The sequence below is a fragment of the Myodes glareolus genome, chromosome 7, assembly GCF_982192425.1.
Source record: "Myodes glareolus chromosome 7, mMyoGla1.1, whole genome shotgun sequence".
In the NCBI taxonomy this organism is placed as follows: domain Eukaryota; kingdom Metazoa; phylum Chordata; class Mammalia; order Rodentia; family Cricetidae; genus Myodes; species Myodes glareolus.
Genome location: NC_142032.1, coordinates 20,466,388 through 20,492,672, shown reverse-complemented (window position 1 = coordinate 20,492,672; position 26,285 = coordinate 20,466,388). Strand labels below are relative to the sequence as shown.

The 26,285-nt window shown below is 48.2% G+C and overlaps 1 protein-coding gene across 1 annotated transcript in view; it reads right to left on the bottom strand.

The window, feature by feature from the left end:
- Nucleotides 1-26,285, bottom strand: part of Slit1 (slit guidance ligand 1) — a 154,423-nt gene that overhangs the window by 105,705 nt on the left and 22,433 nt on the right. Inside the window, exon 4 of the mRNA XM_048452878.3 lies at nucleotides 22,878-22,949. Within this exon, the coding sequence (XP_048308835.3) occupies nucleotides 22,878-22,949 (72 nt within the window). The remainder of the gene's footprint in view (nucleotides 1-22,877; nucleotides 22,950-26,285) is intronic.

The following is a 26,285-nucleotide window of genomic DNA, read 5'->3' as shown; positions in this document are numbered from 1 at the left end:
CATATGTTATCATGATCTAAAAATTCTAAAACAAAGTGAGAGTGGGGAGAGCTATCTTACAAACAGATGACATGGGTCTACAAGCTGACAGTCTTACATATATGGCACTGTGCTGGAAGCCGAGAAGGAAGGCTCCGGATGTGACCCCCCAGGACCAGCCCGGGTTTCCTGAACCCCTTCCTCATTGCTCAGTCCCCAGGTGACTCTGATTTGCCATCATCCTTGTTACAGTCAAATTAGTGTTTTTTGACTCTGACTATGCCCTTGGACTGTCTGGCCAGCTGTGAAGACTCTCAGGGAGTGGCTGAATTCTTCCTGGAACCTCACTGCCTTGGACAGAAAACCTTTGGCCCTAATCTCCAGTTGGCCATTCTGAAATTTTGGTCAGATCCAGGCATCTGATGCCCAGACACTGGGGCGGTCTCACTTCCGGTTTCCTAAGAGGTATCTTTGCTCTACTCCAGGGGGAGGACCATTAGCCAGCCCTATCTCGTGCCCCTCGGCCCACCATCCCCCTCAATCCCCCGGGTCCACACGGTCATTGGAACCACAGTTGTGTGACAAATGACTGAGGAGGTCCCGGGGATGCCGTCTCATTCTACAGGCATTATTGTGCCTGACCCAAACCCAAATACCCAGGCCCCTGTCTCCAGGGTGACACCTGAAGGCCCTGGTTTCCTGGCAACCAGGAACAATGGCCCCTGGGAAAAGCACACAGAGTTTGGGAAAGGGCAGCCTTTTCTCTGTGCCCCTGGGTAGGATGGGGGGCTTTCCACCATGCAGACAGGGTCTAGGGTAGCATGCAAGCCAGCCAGGCACAGGAGCCCAGCCACCTCCTCACCATTGCTTCATCCTAGTCCTGAGCTGCAGGACTCTCTGCACCTGAGGATACACCAGGTACCTCTTTACTGAAGGACGGCCCTTGGGCTGACTCACAACTCCTCCTGCCCCTAGCAGGCCTCCCTCCATCATGGCTCAAGTCAGTCCTTGCTACCCTAGATCTGATTCAAGGTATTTATTCTTCCAGTGGCAACTGTGGTCACCTTGGGCCCCAGTAATGGCATCCTGGTTCTCTTTGATTTTTGAGGCAGGCTTCTCAGTTTGTTGACAGGTCCTGGAGTAACGGAGAGGACGCTCTCTTACTGCCATCCTTTCTCACTGTGTGCTCGGGTAGAGCCACCATCTGAAAGTCTCCACTTCCCCACCTAGAAATGGAGATAGCAGCCCTCTCCGAACCTGCTGGGGAGAATGACAGAAGCCGTGTGCACACCAGACCTCAATGCACAGAGCACGACTCTGCACTGGAACAACCCTCATCCTTCGGCAAAGCAGGCGGCTGCCAGACTGGCTGTGCCCCTCATCACATATCTTCACACTATGGAGGCCATGAAGGCTGAACTTCATGGGTGTGAGTCCCAGCTCCCGGGTCCCCATAAAGGACCCCTGCATAGGGCTCAGCAGAGGCGGTGGAACATGAACATACCACAAAGGTGTGGAATGTGGAGTCATTGGTGGATTGACTCTACCTGCATGCAGAATTCTGTGTGGCTGTTTGGTGCTGGGGTCTGACTCCAGGGGCCTTGAACACACTCAGCATTTACTCTACCAGTGAGCCTCACCCATACCTCCTGCCTTCTGCTTTTATAAATTTACCCAAGTCCTACTCATCTCTAAAAGATCCATTCTGGTTGAAATTCATAAGGTAATTTCTATAACACTCATTCAGTGAGTTTTTGAGCAATATTTGTTTACTTTAGGCTGGAACTCTGTGTTCCTCTCCATCACCAACCAACGAGAAAGGAAAGGGGTTGTTGCTGGTGTTTTAAAGATGAGATGCGAGGCCACCTAAGTGTCCCAAGGTCAAGGTCATAGAACAATAATGTTTCCCTGCTGAGAAGGGTACCGGGAGTAGAGGCTGAGAGAGATGATGGTACCTAGACTAGAAGAACAAGACAAACTCAAAATCATACACATAGACCACAATCAGAAGATGCCAGAGTGCCAAGGGTATGGCAAAGCCAGGCTGCCCAAGGTGCTGGCCATGAAGGGTATTGCTGACAAACCATGGGTATTGCAAATCAGGGGACAAAACTCAATTGTCAGCAATCTGACTTTCCAGTGTTGGACATACAGACACAGCATCAAAACAAATGAAGGGCGAGGGCTGGGGATGTAGGGATGGGTAGAGCCCTTATTTAGCATGGGCAAGACATTGAATTTGATCCCCAGCACTGAGAAACACAGGGGAGAGGAGGAGGTAGAGAAGAGGAGGACAAGTCAGACCTGGGGGGTGGGGAGGGAGAGAGGGAAAGAGGAAGGAGGGGCAGAGAGAGAGCATCAAGGCTGAGGCACTCTGCCCTGGGGTTGGAAGGCTTGGACTTCAGGAAGAGCCAGTACCACTGTGGCCCGGCTCACCTGCCTCGACTCTGCCCTTGGCCTGTCTTCATCTGCTTCAGAGAAGGCCAGCCATCTGTGTGTGGCTCTGCTAGTCCTCCCCTTCCGGTCTGCACTCTCCTCATTTTACACTCAAGGAAATAGTTCTAGAGGCTTATGATCTGATCCAAAGTCATATGACTAAACAAAGCAGCCATGAGGCTTGAACACAACAGCCACCTCTCACAGGCCAGAGCATCCTGAGGAAGTCGGTTACCGTGGGACCTATGAGGTTGAGGGAAGTGATCTGCAGCCTCAGAAACTGAGCCTGCAGGGAAAATGCCCAGCTGGCATAGTAAACATTAAAGTCCCCAAACCTGTACCCTAAACAGAGGGAGCAAGGGGTCTGCAGCCAACAGCCTATGCCCCCATAGAAGGGCACTAAACCATCTACCTCCTGCCTCCCAAAGCAATCACTGAGCCCAGACCTGGGGTGGGTGGAGCATTTGCCCCAGAAGCTTTTCTATACCTAGAAGATAGAGCAATTGGGCAGGCTCCACGAGTATCATGGCACAACTCCTGAATTCCAGAAAGTCTTGAAGTAATGGTGAGTTGATCTTGGAGTGGAGCAAGCCTGGAACTCACTATATAGCCCAGGCTGGTCTTGAACTTCTTATAATCCTTCTCTTGATCACATGAGTACGGAAATGACAAGTGTGAACCCCCATATAAAGCTCAACATGATAATACTTTACCCTTACCTTAAAGACCTCTCTGATTGGATTGAAGTCTTGCTCCACTAGATGAAATCCATTCCTGGCACTATTGTCAGGCAAAAAACTATGTTTAGACAGGTCATGAGAGCCAGGGCAGAACCTTCTACTATGATTCTGCTAAATGAACGTGGTAGTAAAGCAATTCCTGATGACTTGCCATTAAAACTAGAGATAAATGTGTCTCTCATGCTCATCAGAGAAGCTTCTATCTGCAGTAGATGATGATAAACACAGAGACCCGCAACTGGTAAAGACGCAGAGAAGAGGCTTGGGAATGCTCAGCCCTAGATGGAACATCTGTACCAGACTGCCTCCTCCCAAGGCTCAGGGATCACAGAAGAGGGGACAGAAAGAGTCTAAGAACAAGAGATGGCTGATGCCTACGTGGAAACAATGTCTTCATCCAAAACAAGGTAAAACTGAAAAAACCTTCAGTTTGTGTGTGTGTGTGTGTGTGTGTGTGTGTGTGTGTGTGTGTGTGTGTGTAAAACACTTTAAATAAAAATAAAAACAAACAACCCCCGCTGGGCTTTTGAAAGAGCACAGTGTGATTTGCCCCCCTCCCCTTCAAGGCTGCAAAATCAGAGAAATCTTTCCATCTGATGAGTCCCTAACTTCACAGTTCACTAAATTTAAAGACATATTTTTGGTGTATAAACTACAGCACCATATCCCCAACACGCGATAAAAAGACTGTGGCAGGGGCTAGGGCACAGGGCCACTTCTCAATCCCTGTCCCTTCTGGGTGGAAGAGGATGGTAACAAAGGGAGCCACAGGAACAGATTGAGCCGGGGCACATCTTCCGCGTTAGTGTCAAAGCCGACAACTGCCAAGTCCTCCTCCTCAACAAAGGCTGACGCTGTGGAGTAAATGAGTCAGACAGGCCGGCATCCTCCCTCTTGGACTTCAACCCAGTCACTCTGCAGTGAGGTAAATGGAGGAAAGAAGAAAAAGAACTGATTTCGCTGATTTAGGTCCAGCCCTCTTGTCGGCACAAAAAGCACTTGCTTTTTAATTTTAATTTCTCTAAAAATAATGCTTTCCAGGACTGGGGGTGTAGCTCGGTTGGTGGAATGCCTGCCTCACATGCACAAAGCTCTGGATTCCAACCTCAGCACCGGATAAAGCCAACTGTGATAGCACACGCCTGCACTCCCAGCACCTTGGAGGAGACAGCAGGAAGACCTGAAGTTCCAGGTGATCCTGTTCGAACCCAGCCTGGGCTGCAGGACACTATGTCTCCAACAGATGGTGATGATGATGATGGTAACAATGCTTTCCCCTTCCTGACACTGAAGAAAATTCAGGTCTTTCTGGGATCTCCAGTCAGAAACAGCAGATCCAATTGGAGCACTTTGGAGAGGGACATTTTGTGGCTCATTTTTCTCTTGTTGAAAAGAATCATCACACTCAACAGCCAGACTGCATTCCTACAGACTCAGCCATGCTTAAGGGCCTTGAGTCTGTCGGTTTAAAACAAAACAAAACAAACAAACAAAAAAAGCAAGCAAGCAAACAAACAAACAAAAAACTCTTGCAAATCTTAAAAACACTCCTGGAAACGTTTGTTCTAAAGTAGTCAAAAATATGATGAAAATGAAAGCATTAGTAATTGGATAATAAATATTTAACTTTTCTTTCTCTCCCCATATGTGTGTAGTGTATGCGTGTATGTATGCATGTGTATATATGTCCTTCCATATATATGTGTGTGTGTGTGTCTTTCCGTACATATACAGATATATGTGTGTATGTGTGCATGTATGTGTGTATATGTCCTTCCATATGTGTGTGTGAAAGGACTTGAACTAAACATCAAGAAAAATATAAACTTAGTATTTCTCAAATGGTCCTGCTGTCATCATCACCTTAGTTAACCTATACTCAAACTCTAGGCTTATCATACCCTTTATCCAGATGAGAAAATTGGGTCTCTGGCTGGGGTGATGGCTCACTGAATAAAGTGATTGGCATGCAAGCCTCAGGACCCAAGTTTGGGTCCCCAGAACCCATGAAAAAGCTGGTTGTGCTAGCGCGCCCTGTAATCCCGGCACTCTACAGTGAGATGGGAGACACATGGGAGGGTCCAGGAAGCACAAGAGCCAGCTAGCCTGATGTGCCGAGCGGGGAAGAAGAGACTCCATGTCAGACACTGTGAAAAATTAAATGTGTGAAAGGAAAGAGGGAAGTAATTAAGGATATGAAAAGGGAAAAAAGAAGAAAAAAGATTGGGTGTGTGTGTGTGTCTGTGTGTGTGTGCAAGTATATACACACATACCTGCACACATACATACATACAAACACAGACGTACACATGAAAATGTTGTAATGAAAACTCCTTCATCCTTGCAAAATTTTGAAAAACAGGAAAAAAACAAAGGAGGAAGGCAAGGACCAAGGTTGGAAATGATCCTCTGGCTTCCATTCTTGAGCCATGGCTCACATCCTTGCGTACACTCACACATATCATACACGTACTCACACGCATCGTAGTCCCACCACCACCACTTCCGCACACACAAAGATTTTTAAAAACAAATAAGACTGAGTTTGGGATTTTGGTCGCGGTTAAGGCCAGTAAGTAGAGGAGCAGCTTGATTCTGGAGCCCAGAGTCTCAATTGTCATATGGGTTTGTTCCCTAATTAAGGTGATTTCAGCACCGGAGAAGCCCTCGTCAGGAGGGAAGCCACACTGGGGCTTTACCATGTAAATGGGTCACTCATCCCTTTAGAAATGTGCTGGAGAGCCTCACGTTTGCTTCCGCTGTAAATAGATGGTGCTGATCTGCAAAGGACACATTGGTGGGAGCCCAGGGAACGGTCGCTAAGGTCTGTGGTCAGTATTCAAATGACCAGTCTTCCACAGCCGTCCCTAAGGGAACCACTGAGGCTGGTTTCACGCTGAGGCTCTGGCTGTGAAAGACGCTATTAAAAACCATCAATAAATGAGCTCCAGCTCTTGCTGACACCCTTTACCGTAAGAACCGGCCCCGAAATGATCCCTGGCCCTCGGCTTCCTGTAAATGAAGGTGCGACTTGGAGGAAATTGGCTTGTGTTTTCTAGTCGCCTCTCAAAGAGTAAGACATCCAAAGTTCCCAGGTGCTGAAACCAAAATTCAGTATGCCTGAGACAAGAGAAGATGAGAGGCAGTGGTGTACGCTGGCACAGCTGTGTGGCCTTTGTGTGTGCACCTGTCCCTGTGAAATGGGGCTATTCACGTCTGCTCGTTTTCTTCCGTCTTCCACAGTTTCATGGGTATTATAAGCCAGCCATCAAATCCTCACAGGTTACACCACCCCCGGAGAAATGAGTACTGTGTGCCACTCTACCACTCACTCTGCCTAAACCCTAATCCATCCTCATACCCGTGCCCAACAAATGACTGCACACGGAAGGCTGCGAATAAATCAGCCGGGTGAGTGAATCCGCCATCCATCCAGAGGCAGAGGCCGGGCCTAGGTCCTCTAACGGGGCAGATCGTCTCTCAGGCAGCGGCAAACTGGAGGCCGTCTTCAGAATTCCTGTAGCCACGGCCTTCCGGCGAAGATTAAGTAGAGAATTCCCATGGCCTTTCTGAGGGATGCTCGCCCTGGGAAACTGGAAGTCCTCAGGGGTCTAAGGCCAGCTGCTACTTTGCTACTTTGCAAACACCAACTGGGGGTCGCATTAAGGATTCACACCATGGCCCAGAGCCTTGGGGGAGGGGCCCACAGTGTCTCCACCAGTTGTGGAGGTGGATCTGTCTGTTTTTCTTAAACATTTCTAAGTGTTTTGAAGAACAGAGTCAATCACACACACAAAGACAAATAAATAAAAAGTTGCTTTTTTTTTAAAAAAAAAAGAGTATTATTAAGTTGATCAAAAACAGTTGGTATGTAACAGACATAATCCAAACCTTCACTGACAAGCACGCTCACTGTTCTGGACTCCAGGACGCCCCGGGTTGTCTGGGGAACCCCACGGAAGCCATAAAAGTCCAAATACAAACTGTGAAATGGCTTCCTCCAAAAGCCCCCAGGCAATAAATACTGTCCCCTTTAGGAGGTGACATGCTCAAAGGGTCTTTGTGGAGACAGCATGCAGAGCTCCTGGGCCTCCCCATCTTCGAGCTCCTATTCTGCGGACAAAGTGCAAGTCCAGGGGGTCCACAAGGACTCCCCAGACGAGCGCAGCCTCTCAGAGGTGAGGCTCTACCTGCGCCTTTACCTTCAGGCCTGGCATTTATACTGAGCTTCTGCTCACGCTCGCTCCTTCCCTGGGCGCAACAGAGCAGCGTGACTTCTCCCCTTCCAGCCATCACTCACCCTGGCCACATCTCCGGGAGCCGTGACATCTCTGGCTTATGGCCGAGGGGAGGGCGACAGTGGTGCCTGTCTCCTTGCCAAGGAGGACGTCACACCACCAAAATTTATGCACCCGTTTTCCTTGTACCAGCTTTTCCCAGGTTACCTCCCCGCCCATTACCACCCCATTAGTTGCCATGTGTCCCCCCTGGCTGTCGCCAGCCCACACTGTCTCTTTGTTGGCCCTGCGGTGCCCGGCCAGCCCCTCCCCAACAAGAGATGCAACTTAAACTTCTCATTGTGAGGTATTTCCTCCTTCTCTCCCATCCTCCCTCCTGCTGCAGGCCAGAGAGCCTTTGGTAAAGCAACCCCATGAAGGGACTCTCTGCTCTGTTTGGACAGCACAAGTGGGACCCAGATTTGCCTGGAGCCCCTGGTTCTGCAGGAGCACGCTTCCTTCCTTATTGGTATTCTGTCAATAGCTTTCTTTCCTAACCCTTTCCTGCTTGGCCGCTGAGGTCTGCCCACAGAAGTGTCTTTGTTGGAAGAACCTGGGGTGCAGAAATCAGGCTCCTAACACAAGGGCATCAACCTCAAAAGGGGAATGAGTCAATGTGCACGGGGGGGGGGGGGGGACAAGTGGGGGGGGCAGGCATCCGAGCCTTCAGCCAGCACATCTGGGCCAGCCACACCCCCTAAGGAGCACTGTGGCAAAGTCACACGTTCTGTCTGAGGTTATTCCCAAATTGATTTGTTGATTTTGTTGTGTCAAATTTGGCTCACAAACATGAGACACAATTCAGGGTCTGGAAAATACTTGGTTCAACAGTTCACCAGAGCCACTTTGCTGGAGGGTGGCTTCTAACTCGGAGGCTTGGGTCAGGGGAATTTCATGCTCCAAACACCTGCCACTTTCACAGTATGATCAGAGAGAAGCCACACTCTGCTTTCAAATGCTTCCCTTGCTAAATGACTGTGACGGTGAACACCCCAAAGCTATCATACCCGGGCCAGCTCTTCTGCACACGTCCTGGCAGAAACAGACAAAGCTGCTGTTTGATTTCCTCCAGGGACGAGGGACAAGTAGACAGATCAACACCCCATGTCAGCCAGGGCCCTCAGGCTTTAGGAAGCCTGCCCTGTGCTGAACAGAACACAAACCGCTTCCCCAAACCCCCTGCCCACTGTGCTCAGCTTCCGGAACAAATCGGCTCCCTCATCCTGGAAACAACTCTTCATTTGGCTTTGAAAAATCGCTCACAGGTTCATCTGTATTTTCTTTTCATCACACCAAACAGCCCTAGGCCTGTGACTATACCCCACATAAGATGCTTTCCAGATGGCTGCCGGTGTTTGCCACCCTCCTGCAGAAAGAACACAAACGCTCACAACAGAACCCAGATCCAGGTGCCTGACACTGTCCTCTGGGTGTGTTTGCACCAGTTCCTTTAATGTCTGACAAAACAGACTTCAAGGAAGGACTCGGGAGAGATAAAGGAAGTCATTTCATGCTGATGAAGGGAATGATCCATCAAGAGGACATTACAGTTCCAAACAGAGGCACCAAACACAGGGGAACCCTATTTCATAAAACAAACACTACAAGATGAAAGCCACAGATCAGCCCTAATGTGATAATTGTGGGAGACTTCAACACTCACTCTCTCCAACAGACAAGACCCCCCCCCCTCCGCAACAAAAACAGAGAAACAGTGCACTAATGACACCCTAGGTCAAATGAACTTAACAGACATCCACAGAGCATCCCAGCCCAACATTGCAGAATACACATTCTTCTCAGTAGTCAGGAACTTTCTCTAAAATAAGTCATGCATTGGGACACAAAACAAGTCGCAAAAACACAGGAAAGTTGAAATCACGTCTTGCATTCCACTGACCACGAAATCAACAGCAAGTGAAACTAAAAAAAAAAAAAAACCCACAAACTCATGGAGATCAAACAACACACCACTGAATGAAGAAATTCCAGAATTAAAAGAAAATAAAGACACAGCATAACAAAACCTACAGGATATAGCGAAAGCGGCCCTTTGAGGGAAGTTCATACCTATCGGTGCCGACATTAAAAGATTAGAGTCAGAAAGATGGCTCAGTGGGCAAAGGTACTCCCTGCCAATCTGATTACCTGAGTTCAGTTCCCAGGCCTGAAACAACTGTCCAAAGTTGGTCCTTTGACCTCCACACACATGCAATGACATTCATGCACTAACATACACACACATACGCATGCATGTAAGCACACACAAAACAAAAACAAACTTTTTAAATGTATTAAATCAGAAAAATTGAAAACAATTTAATAATGACTTTATGGCTTTGGAAAAATAAGAACGAGCTAAAGGCAGACATAAATAATTAAAAGCAGAACAGAAATTGTTGAAACAAACCAAAAAAAATAATACCACAAAGAATCAAGCTAGGTAAATTGACCAAAAGTAAGAACAGAACACCAACATGAATAAAATTAGAGATGAAAATAAAGATATTACAACAGATACCAAAATAATTCAGAAAATCATAAGGGCATGCCTTAAGATTATATCCCAGTAACTTGGAAAAGACAAAAGAAGAGGAGACTTTCCCAGTCTACAGGACCTGCCAAAGTCAAGCCAAGATGAAGGTTTTAAAAATCTAAACAAATTCATAACAGACAACGATGTTGAAACCGAAACTGTAATTAAAAAATCTCCCAACTGAAAAAGTCCATAGGGCTGAGGAGATAGTTCAGTAAATAAACCACTGTTCCACAAGTATGAGTCCCCGAGTTCAGACCCCAGAACACATGCAGAGGCCAGCCACAGTAGCGCATGCCTGCAACCCCAGGGTCCCTCCAGGGTGATGGGAAATGAAGCCACAGCAGATACCCTGAACCCTCAAACAAGGTGGAAGGCAAGGACTGATGCCCACAGCTGTCGCCTCACCTCCACACGGACTAATAAAAACATTTTTATTATTTGTGCATGCACACCTGCACTCACAAGTAAGAACACACATATCACACACAGCACAATTTTGTAAGCAAAATAAATTTTAAAAAAAACTTAAATTTAGGCACAGAAAGCTTTGTGCAGAATTTTATCAAGCCTTAAAATTAAAAAAAAAAAACTAGCACCAATCCTTTTCCAGTTGTTCCATAAACTAGACACAGCAGGAATGCTTCCAAACTCAGTTTACAAGGCTGGCCATTACCTTGATAAACTAGATAGACATAACAAAAATAAAATAAAATAATACAGACCTCAATCTAATGAACATAGATGTGGAAGTTCCCATTCAAATATTTGCAAACTAAATTCAAGAACATATTCTTATAAAAACATAGAAAGAGAAGAGGGGCCTGGCTGAGCGAAGTACGGGACCAGCAGGAGCAGGGGTGGGCAAAGAGGGTAATGGTAATGGGGGGTGAAGATGATCAAAATACATTATGTATATGTATGAAATGTCATAATGAAACCCATCATTATGTATAATTGATGTATGCTAATAAAAACATTTTAAAAGCACAGCAGATCTTAACCAGGGAAGGGAAACACACTGAGTTGACGTCCTTGAAGAAAACCATGGCTCCAGGTCCATTAAACTGTGACAAGGCACCATGGGAAAACTGGCTCACGGCCATCGTCAGCTCTGAAGAGCCATGAATACTAACAAGTTACAAATTGTCTCATTAGAATGTGAAGGAAAAAACTCTAGACATAGCGTCACCCACCTACGATCCCAGTGCAAGGAAAGCCAGCGCAGAAAGATCAAGAGTCTGAGGCTAGCCTCAGCTACTCAGTGAGACCCCGTTTCAAAAGGAAAACGTAGGGTGAGCGAGACAGCTGCATGGTAAAAGCGTAAGGGCAGGAGCTGCACTGCGCAAATTCGAGAACCTAAGTTTAATTCCCAGAATCATTCAGGAGGAGAAAACTGATCCCTTAGGTGTCCCTGAACACCACATGCGTACTGCAGTATGGGCACCAACATCACACACGCACGTGCATGCGCGCGCACACACACACACATCTCTCACATACACGCGCACATGCATCTCTCTCTCACACACACATCGATAATTTTTTTAATGAAGGAAACTCACAGCTCATATCAAAGTCTGAGGGTTCTGTTACTGTGTCATCTCTGCGGGTTGCTGTCCCCTCACAGGCTCAGGTGGCACTACCCTGGCAACGTCTTTCAGCAAGCCCTGGCGCTACACCCAGTCAGAGCAGCGAAGTCCACTCTTGTGTGCTGGGTCTACATGAGGGCTGGCACCAGCTAGCCCAGTCCGTCAGGGTCTTGCAAAGATGGTGGAAAAGAACCAGGACCCTGGCCGAGACGTGACAGTGACTGAACTAGTTTTCATTGCTTCTTTATCTAACCTGTACCTCCAAGGCCACGTGTGAGAACGAGGACACTCTGAGCCCCCTGGGACAATCACTAGGCTCTGCAGTCCTCATTAATGCTGAGGATGAAGCCCCACAGACTTGAGGTGGATGGGCATCCGGGGGCCCCACCATGACACAGGACATCAGATGCAAGGGTTGGGGCAGGAACAAGCAACACAACAAACGCTGGTTCCTGGCCAGAAAGGTATCTATTTTTTTTTTAACTATCCTCACCCCACGCCCAAACCCAACAGTTTAAAAGAAATGGACTGTTAAAATAGCTGCATCAATAATGTATATTTCCTTATTAATCAGCTGCCAGGCAGGGCTTCTTACTCACAGACTACAGAGGCTGCCCACGCTGCAAGACCCAGCAAGCCAAAGGCAGCACACTGCAGCAGCACACTGAATCGCAGCTCAGGTCAAACTCTGTCACATACAGTCTCTCTCTCTCTTTCTCTTTCTCTCTCTCTCTCTCTCTCTCTCTTTCACACACACACAGAGAGAGAGAGAGAGAGAGAGAGAGAGAGAGAGAGAGAAAGAGAGAAAGGAAGGAAGGAAGGAAGAAAGAAAGAAAGAAAGAAAGAAAGAAAGAAAGAAAGAAAGAAAGAAAGAAAGAAAGAAAGAAAGAGAGAGAGAGAGACAGGGCTCACCATGGCTCCTCCCAAACCCATCTTCATCGGAACCCCTGCCCACCTGCTCCAGCTACAAGGCACGTCCTTTTTTCTCACCCACTCCTCAGGCACTTCCAGATCTACTTTCCCAGCTCCTGGAAGCAAGGGTCTTGTCTGTGTCTGTGACTGCCCTCATTGTAGGGTGCCCAGACGACTCTTTCAACACACCACTTACCGCTTAATGTGCCACGAGTAGATGGTCTTAGCCTGAACAACCAGCACCGTGTCTGTGGGCCACAGGCCAAGGCTGAACCCAGGTCAAGTGGAACCAAGCCCACTAAATGGGAGCCAGGGCAGGACCCAGACTCACAGTGCGCATCCCAGATCAGTGAGGAGGGCAGGAAAGCTGGTCCTCTCTTCCCAGACTCCCCATAGTCAACCAGCAGGAACACGGCGAGGCTAGTCAGCCTGATGAACCCACTTGTGTCAGAGAAAGCAAGGCAAATTCTGTGTGAGATTCTGCTCAACAGGCGAGGAACGTGGGCCCTGGGTTATAAAGAACGCTATGCAGGCTCTAACTGAGGTTCCAGCGATGGCTGACAGCACGGATCGGCAATGTGACCCAAGGACCATCTGCAGCTGGGCAGATAAAGGTGGTAGATCCAAGCAGTGGCATGTTACCTAGTCAGTAAAAAGAGCAATATGGAGGGACCACAGAAAGAATCTGTGCTAAGGAAAATAAGCCATTCAGACACAAATACTGCTGTGTCCATGTAAGTCACATAGGACAGGCAAAGCCTTAAAAACAGAAAGCAGAACAGAGGTCCAGGCAGGGAGATAGAGCGACGGAGATTTGGGGAGACTGTGTCTAGGTAGAGGCGGTGGTGACGGTCGCACAACAGAATGCGTGCATGTGACGTCTCTGGATATTAGCATTCTCTGGGGTTTAGATGATGTGTGTACGTTACCACAGGAAGTGCCTTAAAAGAACAAGGGGACGCTGAGGAAGCAGCAATCAATTCTCCCTATGAAGGAGTAACCATGTCTGAGTAACCATGACAGGAATGGCCAGTTCAAGCCACTGAGCAAGAGGCTTGTGAGACAGAGCTGTGGGCCACTGACCCTCACCCTGTCTCGGGTGCAGGAAGCTGGGAAGGGAGGGTTCACAAGAAGAGTCTGAGACTCACCTTGGTCTCCAAGAATACTCTACAACTCCCACTGCCTATCACTAACACAGTTCTTATTCTAGAACATTTTAAGTTTGAACTCACCTATGTTTGCTTCCAGGGGACCTCCACACAACACCAGTGGGGGCAGTGGGGGCCCTGTTCGTGGGCAGCTGGGTTCCCCGTCTTCTGTCTCCACAGCCACATCATCTATTCCCACTGTTACCATACGGCTCAGTACTTAACCACCTTCCTAGAAACCTTGGTAGCAATCCTTTCTTGACAGCTCTCTAGTTTGCCGAGTTTCCTGACAGAGCTGTGTGGTCTAATGAGCCAGTTTGCCCATCCTGCCATGCCCCCTGCTTCCACAGCCAGGTCCACCAACGGTCAGTCATGCCACACTGTGCTTACCCCTGTGAGCCTTAGTTTCCCCCCGAGAATCAGACATGGATGCATGGAACTGTAACAACCAAAAGAAGAAACGCTGTAGGAAGCGTCTGGCATGTAAGAGATGTTCACATGACAACTACATGTTGCAATGTGCTGGAGAGAAGGCTCAGTCTATAAAATGCTGGCCACACGGGCTTGAGGACCTGAGTTCAGATCCCCAGTACCCTCACAAAAAACCAGGAACAGTAGCACTCGGAGCAGGGTCAAAGAGGGGACAGAGACAGGTAGATGCCTGGAGCTCCCTGGGCAGTCAGTCTAGCTAATTAGTGAGCTCTAGACTCAATGAAAAGCACTGTCTAAAAAACCAAGGGGAGGGATCAATGACAAAGACATCTGACACCAGCTCTGACCCCCATAAACACACATGTCCCCATGCACATACACCTGCATGCACATACTCACACACTCAGACATCTATATGCAAATTTATACATGAAGCCAGGCATAACCCTCTCTCTACTCTTCCCAGTCCTCCCTGCTCCCACAGATCCACTCCTCCTCCATTTCCCTTCAGAAAAAGAGCAGTCCTCCTAGGGATATCAACCGAACACAACATAACAAGTTATAATAGGAATAGGCATCAACCCTCATATCAAGGCTGGGCAGGTAGGAGAAAAAGGGTTCCAAGAGCAAGGGGAAAGAGGCAGAGATACTGCCTACTCCCACTGTTAGGAGTCGCACAAGAACACCCAGTCACACAACCATAATGAATATATGCAGAGGACCTTAAGACTCTGTCTTAATAGCACCCCTCCCCAATTTTTTTTAATAAAAGGTAAAAGCATTTGAATGCTGAAACGTTGTTAAATGTCTTACTTATGGGACAACTAAGCCTCTTACCAATTAACTGCTTTGCTCTATTTTCCAAAGTTCAATATCCTAGCAAAATCATAGTAGTCTTCATGTGTCGTCTCAAAGTATAAGAAGAGAAAAACCCTCGCTCCCTAGCCCTTCCCAAACAGCCCCTGACTGCGTGAGCACCTCCCTATTTTGTCTTCCCTGGCGTAAGAATTCTGATTGTCCCCTACTGCTCTGTACTACACTGTAGCCAGGCCTGCTCCACGCCCCGCATTCACTGGGTATCCTCATGGGACGACCATGAAACCCTTTTGGGGCACCCTGACTGTTCATAACTGTTAAGACCAACGTGGTTCTGAGCCAGGTTGGGGCTGGGCTGTGACCAAAAGCGTGGGTCAGAGCTATGTGGACAGACATCCATCCATGCTGAGCACAGAGGCTGGTCACCCTGCCCTTTTCTCAGAGGTCCCTGTGCCAGCCCAGTGGGATGCTGGCCTTCTTCTCCCCTGCCTTGACAGCGGCACAGATGCCATGATTGGAAGGCGTGCTGCGATTCCAGAGCACTGGGTGACTGCTAACTCCAAATCCCAGACTGCTTCGCTCTGCACAGCAGCTAGAGGTGATACATGTGCTCTTGGGTTGGTGGCCTCGGCTCTCAGTCTCCAATCAGGCTGTGCAGAGGCAAATACCCAACAGCGGTCTTCACCTAAGGCTACCCGCCCCTAAGCACACTGGGGGAAGCAAGGCCTACCTAAATAGGAACCAAAGAAAGAGAATGTGATAATGCTGCTAATTAGGGGCCCTTCTGCCCTAACAGACTCAGGACCTGTGATGACCCTGAAAGCCTACATTTTTACACAGACACACACACACACAGACACACACACACACACACACACACACCCCTCACTCTAGTTTAGCGGTAAAGTGCATGGATTGGGAGTCAGGAGTTCAAACCTAAATTCTCATGCTTCTTGCTTGAGACCTGGGTCAGTCACTTAACACTAGCCTAGAAGGTATTAAAGGGGATTCCCCAGAAAAAAATAAATCTGTAAACAGGTAAACAAGGTAGGGAGATGGGACAACCTCTATCTCCCTGGGGTTGGTTCGGGTTTTTTGGTGGTGGTGGGTTTTTGGGGGGTTTTGTTGTTGTTGTTTGTTTCTTTGTTTCTTTGTTGTTAGAGACAGGATCTTTCTATGTAGCTCTGACTTTCCTGGGACTCACTCTATAGACCAGGCTGGCCTTGAAATCACAGAGATCCGCCTGCCTCTGCCTCTGCCTCCCAAGTGCTGGAATTAAAGGCGTGTGCCACCACCTCCCGTCATTTTGTTTAGTTTTTTAATTCTGTTTCATCACTGTGCCTGTGCATGGGATGGATGACCACACACTCATGACGTGTGTGCGGAGGCCGGAAGACCACTTTCAGGAGTCAGTTCTCTCCTGCCCTGGGTTGCAGGTCAGGTTCATTGTCCAGTTTGTACAGACAAGTGCTTTAGCCTGCTGAGCTATCTCGCCGTCACTCCCCAGAGCTTCATGAAACGTGGGAATGTGCTAGAAGCAGAAAAGTCCTCTAGAGATGACCTTACTTGGGCCAGCTTTTCCTCTAAGTGTCTAAGCAAGGCCACTTCTATCATTAACACCCTGAGCTCCTCACAGGCTTCTTCTCTCTGAACAAACTCAAGAAATTTCTGAGGGATGCTAAGGAGTGGTGGACGCCGAGTAAGAACCCTTGTGGGCAGCACAGACAGGAGGGGAGGGTCCATCGGAGCTGGGTGCCACCTGGGAGTCATCCACATCTTTCCAGAAGCTGACCAAGCTCAGCAGTTCTGCCTCCTGGGCTGGACGTGTGGCAATAGCGAGGTCACCTTCTGCTTCGGGTAATTTCCCTCAGAGGCGAGACAGATCCATTCTGTACAGTTATTCGTTTCAGTGGCGTAGCCTCCTGCCTCTGATGGGGGCTGGGCCCTGGCGGGAAGGGATGCTTTGTTCTTCTGACCAGTGCTGACAGTTTAATTAAACCCAGCTTGAGATGGGGTCACGAGGGTCAGGCATTCTTCCACAGGGCTGCGCAGGCTCACAGCCTGGCTCCTACCACCAGAACCTTGTTAATGAGTTATTGTGGTCCTTATGACAGGGATATATACACACATGGGAAGTAGATGCCCTGGGCTGCCTCAATAACTGCCTGCCCCCTCCCAAGCCTACAGAAACCTACAGAGACCAAGAAGTCAGTCTGGTCCGGATGCATATGGACTTCAAGGCTGAACGAAAGCCCAGAAGACCTGAGTGTCCAAAGCAATTTGTGGATAAGTTAAGGACGCAGCCAGCCAGAGAGGAACATCTTGTCTCTCAGACCTCGGGGGGCGGAGGCTAGGATGAGCAAGCACACAAGCACTTGGCCCTACCTAGCCAAGTGAAGCCTGGGATTGGCCACTCTGGAGAAGTTATCAGAACTCAAACAGGTCCCTTTAGTCCCAAACCTGCGAAACCCTGGGAAAGCTCGGAAAACGACATTTCTATATCCTCTGAGGATTGAGCAGCAAGTGAAAAGTTGGTCCCAAACCCAGGTAAGCTGCCACCAGAGCACAGCTGTCCCCACAGGAGACTCAGATGCAGCAGCTGGTGCCTGCGCTCCACTCTTCCTACCAGCGGAAGACTGAGAGCCAGGTAGCTCTCAGAGACATATATGGTGGACTGTCACCTCCCGGACAGGTAGATACGCGTGTTGGAGCCACAGGGCTGTCTACCCAAGTTTGACTGACCCTGCAGGCCTGCAGGAGGCCCACAAAGAACTTCGGGGTGAATGAGTGGGTGGGAACATATGGAGGAAGAGGTGGAGTCAAAGAGAGTGAGGATTTGGGGGACAGAGGGCATCTAGGCGGGTTTATGTATGGCATGGATAAATGACAGGTGCTAACGGGTCGATGTGATAAGATGGATTTTAGCTACAGACAGAGCAGGTTCAAATTTGGCTCAGGCCTGGGACGTGTCACAAACCCTCTGACCTTGCATCCTTTCATCTATAAAAGGTGAGCTTGCTGACCTCACACACTACTGAAATCAGATTGTGCAGCTACACTATGCCAACATAACCCAGCCTTGAGAGGCCTTCCATTCATTCTCTCTGATCGTTGCTACTGGGGCCAGGGTTCCTGGAACCTTTCTTGTCCTCCCTAGGAGATGGAGTGGGTGAAAAGCTGCAGGTTCACCTCTGCAGGGCCTAAGTCACCTGGCAAGGTGAAGGCTTTTTCTGTAGGGGATCTAGGGAGCGGTGGGGATGGCTCAACAAGTAGAGGACTTACCACCCGACCGTGAGGACAGCAGTTCAGATCTTCAGCACCTGTTTAAATACCGGGCACGTGTAGTGCCCGCCTAGGAACCCCTGGGCAGCAGAAACAGGAGATCTCTAGAGCAAGCTGGCCAGCTAGGCTGACCGAAGGCAGCTGATGAGCTCCGGGTTCGGCAAGGGACCCCGTCTCAATACAAAAATAAAAAACGGTTGAAGGAGATGCTCGGTATTGACTTCTGGGCCCCACACCCATGTGCATACGTGTGCACATGTACCCACACACAACTGTGCACCCCAACACGTGAGCACACATTCATATGCGCACACACAAATACGCCGAAAAAATAACAGAATAAAGAGAGGAGCACCCAGTAAGAATTCCAGGCCCCTGGGCTGGAGAACAAAGGCTTTACCTATTGAGGACGACGCTAAGAGCTGAGAGCTGAGCAGCGTCGCCCACTGTCCTCTGCTGGCGCCCCCTCCACTGTTCAAGAATGTGACCAACAGGATCGTCCCAAGCCAAACTCCAGCCCTTCCGCTGGCCAGCAGACCAGCTTCCCTCCACAGACTTTCTGGAGAGGAACCTATTTTTTAAAATTTTTTTTAACTTAGTGAAACAAAAGCTGAGGACGGGTCCCTGCACGGCAACGGGATGGTTCTGAGCTAAGGCTAAGAAGGCTATACCAGGCTGAGTCTCCACAGAGAAGAGGAAGCCAGTACTGCCACAGGCAAGGCTGGAAGGTGGGAGTCAGGCTTTCCCCTCCGAAGCACTCCGGCACAGATGCCCCGTGCTTCCCGACACCTGCCTCACGCCACAGTGCCGATGCCAAGGCACAAGGCTTCCCATCTCTCTTCAACTCACAGCAGCCCTCGGGGTAGACATTAGTCTGGTCCCACAAAAGAGCATCTGGCTCCACGGGGCCAAAAAAAAGCCACAACCATGTCTCTGACACTATTGTTTGTGTGGGGGGTTATGGCACTGGGCCTGGAACCTAGGGCCTTCTCGTGTGCCGGGCAAGCACTTTACCACTGTGCTGCCTCCCCAGCCACCAGCATTAGTCTGAACTCAGACGCCGGGGCTTCCCATTACTGTTCAAAACTGGCAGGTTCCCTACCAGAAATACAATGCGCCCTTCTTAAAGAACACCAGGGAAACACAAAAGAAAAAATTACCCGCAGTCAATCCCTGCTAGAATTCTGCAGTCATTTTCCATGCATTATTTAGAGTAATTCAGGGATCAATACAACTCTGGCTTTTGATATCACAAACATCTGCATTATTTGACATCTCCCATGAAGGCCATTTCTGATGACTGCTTAAGTATTCCATCAAGCAGATAAGCTGGAATTTGCCTAACCACTTCCCTGATGTGAGACATTAAGGTTATTTCCATGTTCTCTTCAATATTTTAAATATCACTGCAGTGTGCATACTTATGTTAGGGTTTTATCTCCCTGGGGAAGAGCCCCAATAGTGAGATTCCAAGTCCTGGTTTAAACCCATTTAGGGGCTCATTAATGGACCCTCAGAGTCCCAGTGCCTAATTCCAGCCTTATATCCAACTAACTGCTCTGTGATCCAAGACAAAGCCCCTCTTTGGGACATTCATCGTGCATTTGGAAGGAATGGAACTGCCAGTACAGAACAAACAGAGGATGGATTTAACTTCTGGAAGCTGCAGACGAGATCGGCTGGAACATGGACTGTGCCACCTGCCACCCGGGCCACACCTTCTCCAGCACACGCGGTCTCTGGAAACCACCGTCACGCTGCTCAGCAAACCATCCACAAGAAAGTCTTTCATTTTCTCCAGATGGAAGGGCTTAGTAACAAATCCCTCCAAAGCAAAGGGAAAGTCGACGGAGGGACCAGAAACAAGGCTCTGGTCTAGGCACGCCTTCTTCAGGAATGCCGCGGTCCTGGAGCCAAGGAGGCAGCTCCAGCCAGAGTTACCACTGCTCCGACTGATCCCACGAGCCCCAGACACCACATGGCCTAAAATGGGCTCATCACATTTCTAGTTCCAAGACTCTAGAGTTAGGACTCAAGACCCTATGGAGATCAGATCAATGTAGTTACGAGACGTAGGAGGAGAGCCAACACTGTGCCTAATGCAAACGGTTGGTGCCGTGATACCACTGTTGCCAAGGAGCCCAGGATGGCGGCACGGGAGCAGCAAGACAACAAGGTGGATGTCCGGAAGGAGCTAGAAACATCCTCACCTCTCAGCTGCTGTGAGGGATAGCGGCACCTTAGCTCCTATCTAGGAATTTAGTGGTCATGACTTACTATACCCAGGACACCTTCACCCGGCCAGTCCTCAGGGTAGCATGCCTGAGAGCTCTCTGGCCAGAATAACTGGAGAACTCAGCAGGGAGGTTTTGGAAGGCAGATATTCAGGTCAACAGAACAAGATGGGGATGAAGCAAAGAGTAGCAGCAACTAAACCTTTGAACCCTCCGTTATCTGTCCCACAGTCACCTCCACAGTGGCTGCGTGAGTCCAGACACCAAGAGCAAAGACTCAGTCAGCAAAGCTTTGTTCAGCAGCCTCCTACAGAAGGTGACCTTTTCAAGATGACCCACGCTGGAGAGACACAGGATGCACAGGCCTCTGTCATGATTTCAAGTCATTGGCTGATGTCCTTGGAATGTGCTACACAGGCATTCTCCACTGAGTCCTACTGGCTTGTCTGCCTTGCTTACAAAGGAGATTTAGAAATATGGAGAAGCTGAGGTATAGCATCGTGGTAGAGCGTGTACTCGGTACACTCTAGATGGAACCCAGGGTTCCATCTCCAATATAAAACAAAAACAGAGGAAGGGCACAAGATAGGAGCTGGAGAAAAGTCTCCTCCACCCGGGGCCAGCTATGGACCTACATAAAAAATGTCTTCCTGTCACGTACAAGGGAGCCAATGCCTGGAAGGCAGGAAGCTTTCAGATGTTCTGGTTTTAGAGCTTGGAAATACCCCTACCCCGCACACAGGACCTTGAGGCCTCTGCTTCTCCTGGCCGCCAGTTCAGGAGAGTGCCAAGGGCAGGTGTCCTCTTCTTGGGCTTCTCCCTCCTTGAGTGGATTTCCATATGCCGGTTTGGTTATGAAGTCTGGGTACTTAATATTTGTTAGTGTGGAAGACCTTTGCTCCAAAATTCCTATTGAAATATGAAACACGAATAGTGCTGGCCTAGGAGTCAAAGGGGCTTCGCATCGACTCCAAGGCCATCAGCTTGCCTCTCCAACCTTGTCCTTACAGAGGTAAAGCTGGAGACACTGTCTTTCCTTGTGGTCACATGTGCCAGGTGCAGGAGTTCCTTGCAAGGGAACCTGCATTATCACAGACACACAGACATTCATGGCAAGCCACCCACTAGCATGGGTGCCCACCCCAGCTCAGCTGGTAGCTTACAATGTTCAGGAAGAAATGCTGGCTCCCAGCAAAATCACACTGAAAAACCCCAGACCATCTGATCCTTGTACTATTTCCCAGACTGCCTCCCATCCCATGCAGAGGTCCCCACCCCAGTGTTATCAAAATTGCTAATAACCACCATTAAGAGGATTCAAAAACCTTCCAGTTTAAAATCTGAAAAAACCCTCTGGAAAACAAACAACAGGGCATAGTTGCTCTAAGCAGTTGCAGAAGTAAATATATATATATATTTAAAAAAAAAACATGTTATTAGAGGGAGGCAAGTTAAGAACTTTCTGAGGGCTGGAGAGATGGCTCGGAGGTTAAGAGCACTAATTGTTCTTCCAGAGGTCCTGAGTTCAATTCCCAGCAACCACATGATGGCTCACAGCCATTTGTAATGAAATCTGGTGCCCTCTTCTGGCCTGCAGGCACACATGCAGACAGAACACTGTAAACAAAATAAATAAATAAATCTTTAAAAAAAAAAAAAGAACTTTCTGATATGCAAGATAGCAGACCTACAATGAACTCCCTGTCGTAGAGGAGGCAAACTTAGATCCTAGGCTGGTAGGGTGGGGCTGCACTGGAGATTCCTTAGTAAATTGCAAAGGCCCATACAACTCAAAACAGAATAGACAGTAGAATGACTTAAAAACATGGAGACTCATGGAGCAACAAGTAGGCAGTATCCTTTATACGTGGAAGAAGTGCACTGACATCCAGCAAAGCTATGACTTTACAGCATCGGAAATAAACACACTCACGGAGCGCATAACCCCAAAGGTAGACAGAGCTGAAAATAGAAACAGGGTCAAAGGGGTTTAGTGGGATGAATAAACATTCAACCCAAGACAGGCACACAAGGCAGTGACAAGGAGGTAAGAATGACCACAGCAAGCTGGGTGGTGGTGGTACACGCCTTTAATCCCAGCACTCGGGAGGCAGAGGCAGGCGGATCTCTGTGAGTTCGAAGCCAACCTGGTCTACAAGAGCTAGTTCCAGGACAGTTAGGGCTACACAGAAAAACCCTGTCTCGAACCCCCCCGCAAAAAAACACCCCACAAATCCCACAGCAGACTGTGGGCACAGTTGCAGACATGCCCGTCCCTGTGACACCCCGCCACCAGCAACAGCACATGCAGCTGGACTAGGATCCTTTCAAACTCTTGCCTGGAAAAGTGCCCCACACAGACTTCCTACAGAAAGGTCTGGCCTTCAATCCACAGCCTTTCCAGCCAGCAGGAAATGGGAGCCCAAGGTCAAGGCCACTGACTCCATCCCGCACTCCCCACAGGGTGGGTAGCAACCCACGTGTGTAACTCACAGTCGGGATAGAGCTTGATTGTTCTGGAACAGTAGTTCAGGCAACACGTGCAGCTGGTTGCGGTTCAGCCGTCTGGAAAAGGTAACAGGAGGAGAGGCAGGAGTCACATGAGTGTTTGGGAGATGGCCGCGCAGGCCAGAAAGCCCCGCATTCCAAATCTTAAGGACCTGGATCTGATTCCCAGTAGGACCAGAGCAGAGCCCCCAAGACACCTTCCCTAAGACACAGCTCATCTATGAGTGACCACTCGGCTATACAGCACCAGAGGGGGATGAGCCTTCAACTAAACAGCAAGCGTGACCTTCCTTCTTTGTTTATCCCCCTCACGATCCACCAAGATCTGATCCCCAGATAATCCCAGCTGTGAGTTATATCCCTGACCTTATGAAATGTGTGATAGGTACCAACAAGGCAGGGTGCTGAACATCGCAGAGCTTACGTGCTTTGTCCGTGCTTGCCTAGACACTGTTGGTTTCTGCTTGTCTAGCTGGTGGGGCTCTTCTTTTGTTTTTATTTTATTGTTTGCTCTGGTTCCCTTTTTTAATGACAATAACTTATTATTATTGTTATTATTATTATTATTATTATTGAAAATGAATGCTCTCAATGAGCATGGAAGTGCATGCCTCTAATCCCAGCACTTGGCATGCTGAAGCAGGAGGATCACCCTGAGTTTGAGGATGGTCTAGGCTACATAATGAGTTCTAAAACAACCTGGGACAGACTGAGACCATATTAAAAAGGGGGGAAGTTAGACAGATGATAGATAGATAGATAGATAGATAGATAGATACATACATACATACATACATACATACATACATACACACATACACACATAATGACAAACAGAGACAGAGAAATGTTTGCTTAAAGCAAACAAAACAACAAAAACTCAGGTGCCAGACATGGTGACACACACCTTTAATCCCAGCACTTCAGAGGCAGAAGCAGGCGAGTCTCCGTGAGTTTGAACCCAGCCAGGGCTACACAGAGAGACCCTGTCTCAAAACAGCAAATAAATATATTTTTAAGATCAAAATTTAAAAAAAAACTCAAATTACAGTAAAAAAGATACTCAAATACTGGTGTGCCCCTTGCTCAGCAGTTTATTCCTTGCCAGGCAGCAGAGGTTTTATTTCAGTGCTGAGGGGTAAACCCAGGCTTCATGAATGCCAGGAAAGTGCTAGAGCTGAACTGTGTCCAGCCATTCTTTGATTTTCAATGCCCAGGTAGTGCTTTCATAGTTTTCAATATTATAGGTAGTGACTCTCAACCTTCCTAATGCTGCAAGCCTTCAATACAGTTTCTCATGCTGTGGCGACCCCCAACCATAAAATTATTTCCTTGCTACTTCTTAACTGCAAATTTGCTACTGTTATGAATCATAATGTGATTATCTGATAAGTAGGATGTCTGATATGCCACCCCTGTGAAAGGGTAGTTTGACCCCCAAAGGAGTCATGACCCATAGGTCAAGAACTGCTGTTCTGGGGTCAGAGCTGTACACACAGGCAGGAGCCAGAAGTCTGGGTCTGGAATCTGCCTTATTCGGGAAGGTAGAGCATCGAGCATCACAAGGATCCAGACCTGCCATGGGAAGAGTAACTGTTCCAAACTAAAGCCGCTAATTCCTTAACACCAGGGTGTAGAATGCAGCAAGGGATGATGTCTAACTTTTGAGAAACTGTAGCAGATGATGGTATAAATATGAAAGAAAGAAAGAAAGAAAGAAAGAAAGAAAGAAAGAAAGAAAGAAAGAAGGAAAGAAAGAAGGAAGGAAAGAAAGACGTCCAGTCTCCAGCAAGGCGTCCCCAAGTGATTCTCTCACTGACTGACCATGAGCCAGCTCAGCAAAAAAAAAAAAAAAATCCCTTCTGGACTGACAGGAAGAAATTGAACTCCACGCAGCCTGCAGAAACTCATCTATGGTTACCTCCTCTGAGGTCGTCTTTCATCTGATACGTGAGAAAAGCCTTTGTCACCACACTGGGGACCACCATGTTCCAGCACAGGACGAACATCAGATTTACAGCTTTAGGAGACCAACTGGAAGAAACCGACTTTAAAGAGCAGGCTCCGAGGGAAACCTGTCATTGGCTCAGAAGAAAAGGGACTACCAATGTAAGCCTTAAAACAACAAGAGCAGACATCGGATCTCTCCCAGTCCCTTATCCCCAGTCCAATAAATTAATCCTGTATTTACACTGCCTGGTAATTGCTAGGTTTAGTTTTGTTTTGTTTTCCCCCAAGACTTTCTCATTTTTCTGGCTTCAATCTTTAAGAACATTCAGAAGGGGGAGGGAAAGGGAGGGAATTCAATGACTAATTTATACTGAAAATCAAAGGATGCTAAAGGAGTGGCCACCGCAATCAGAGGCACATGGGTACCACAGAAGGACAACAGTAGCCAAGGGCTCCCTGCCACTTAGCCTTTCTGAACTCCTGACACAAGACAGATGTTCCTCGCCTTCCTCTCATAGGACAGAAACAGAGGGGAAGGTGAGCTTCCTCCTCTCAGGTGTGATAACAATGCTCTGGCTCAAGCACATACCCTCCTCCTTGCAGAACCCCCAGGAGTAAACGTTTAATGCCGCCATCTTGCACATAGCTTGGTTCTTATCAGATACTTGCTGACTTCATTGAGTTGCCTTCTTGAGAGCCAAGAGGGAAGCGATTTGTGCAAGCCTCTCTGGGCTGATAGAGGCCTCTGAAGCTGACATTTTTTGCAGCTTCTGCATAGCTGACTTCCCAAGCACCTGAGCATGCTCCATGACTGTGACCACTATGCAACAGGACAGCTCAGGCCTCATGACTACCAGGACCTTACACTCCGACTTTTCCCAACTGCCTGGGAGAACCAGCTATGTCCGCCCTCAAATTTGTTTATGCTACTACAGGTACTTAGAAGTAGGATTATGCGATTCAATCAAATTCATTCACAAATAAATGAAATACCACTGGGAAGAGAGTCATCTATATGAAAATTACATTGGCTGTTTTGGAAAGCTCTTAGAGGAAAAAAAAGGGAAGCTGCCAATTGAAGGACTGTTGAATTCAGTAAAAAGATTAATTCTCAACCCAAATTGCTTCCAAGGTGCTGAAAGGAAAACTCATTCTACCTTCAAGAAACCCAAACAAAAAAATAATACCCGGTTTGGGTGTGTGGTTTGGGTGAATAAAGCCATACTGTACCCCAGTCACTGTCTCATACTGAAAGGAATAGAGAAATTCTTGGGACGGGGGTGGAGGGGGTGAGGCTGGGAAAGGGGCCAATAAACGCACATTTCCATTTTAATTGAAAACGCTATGTTCACAGTCTGGGCGTTTTGATTTTGGTCCCCCACTTCCACCAGCTTTCACAAACCAATCCCCATGGTCTCCCACAAATTAGAGCAGATGGCCATT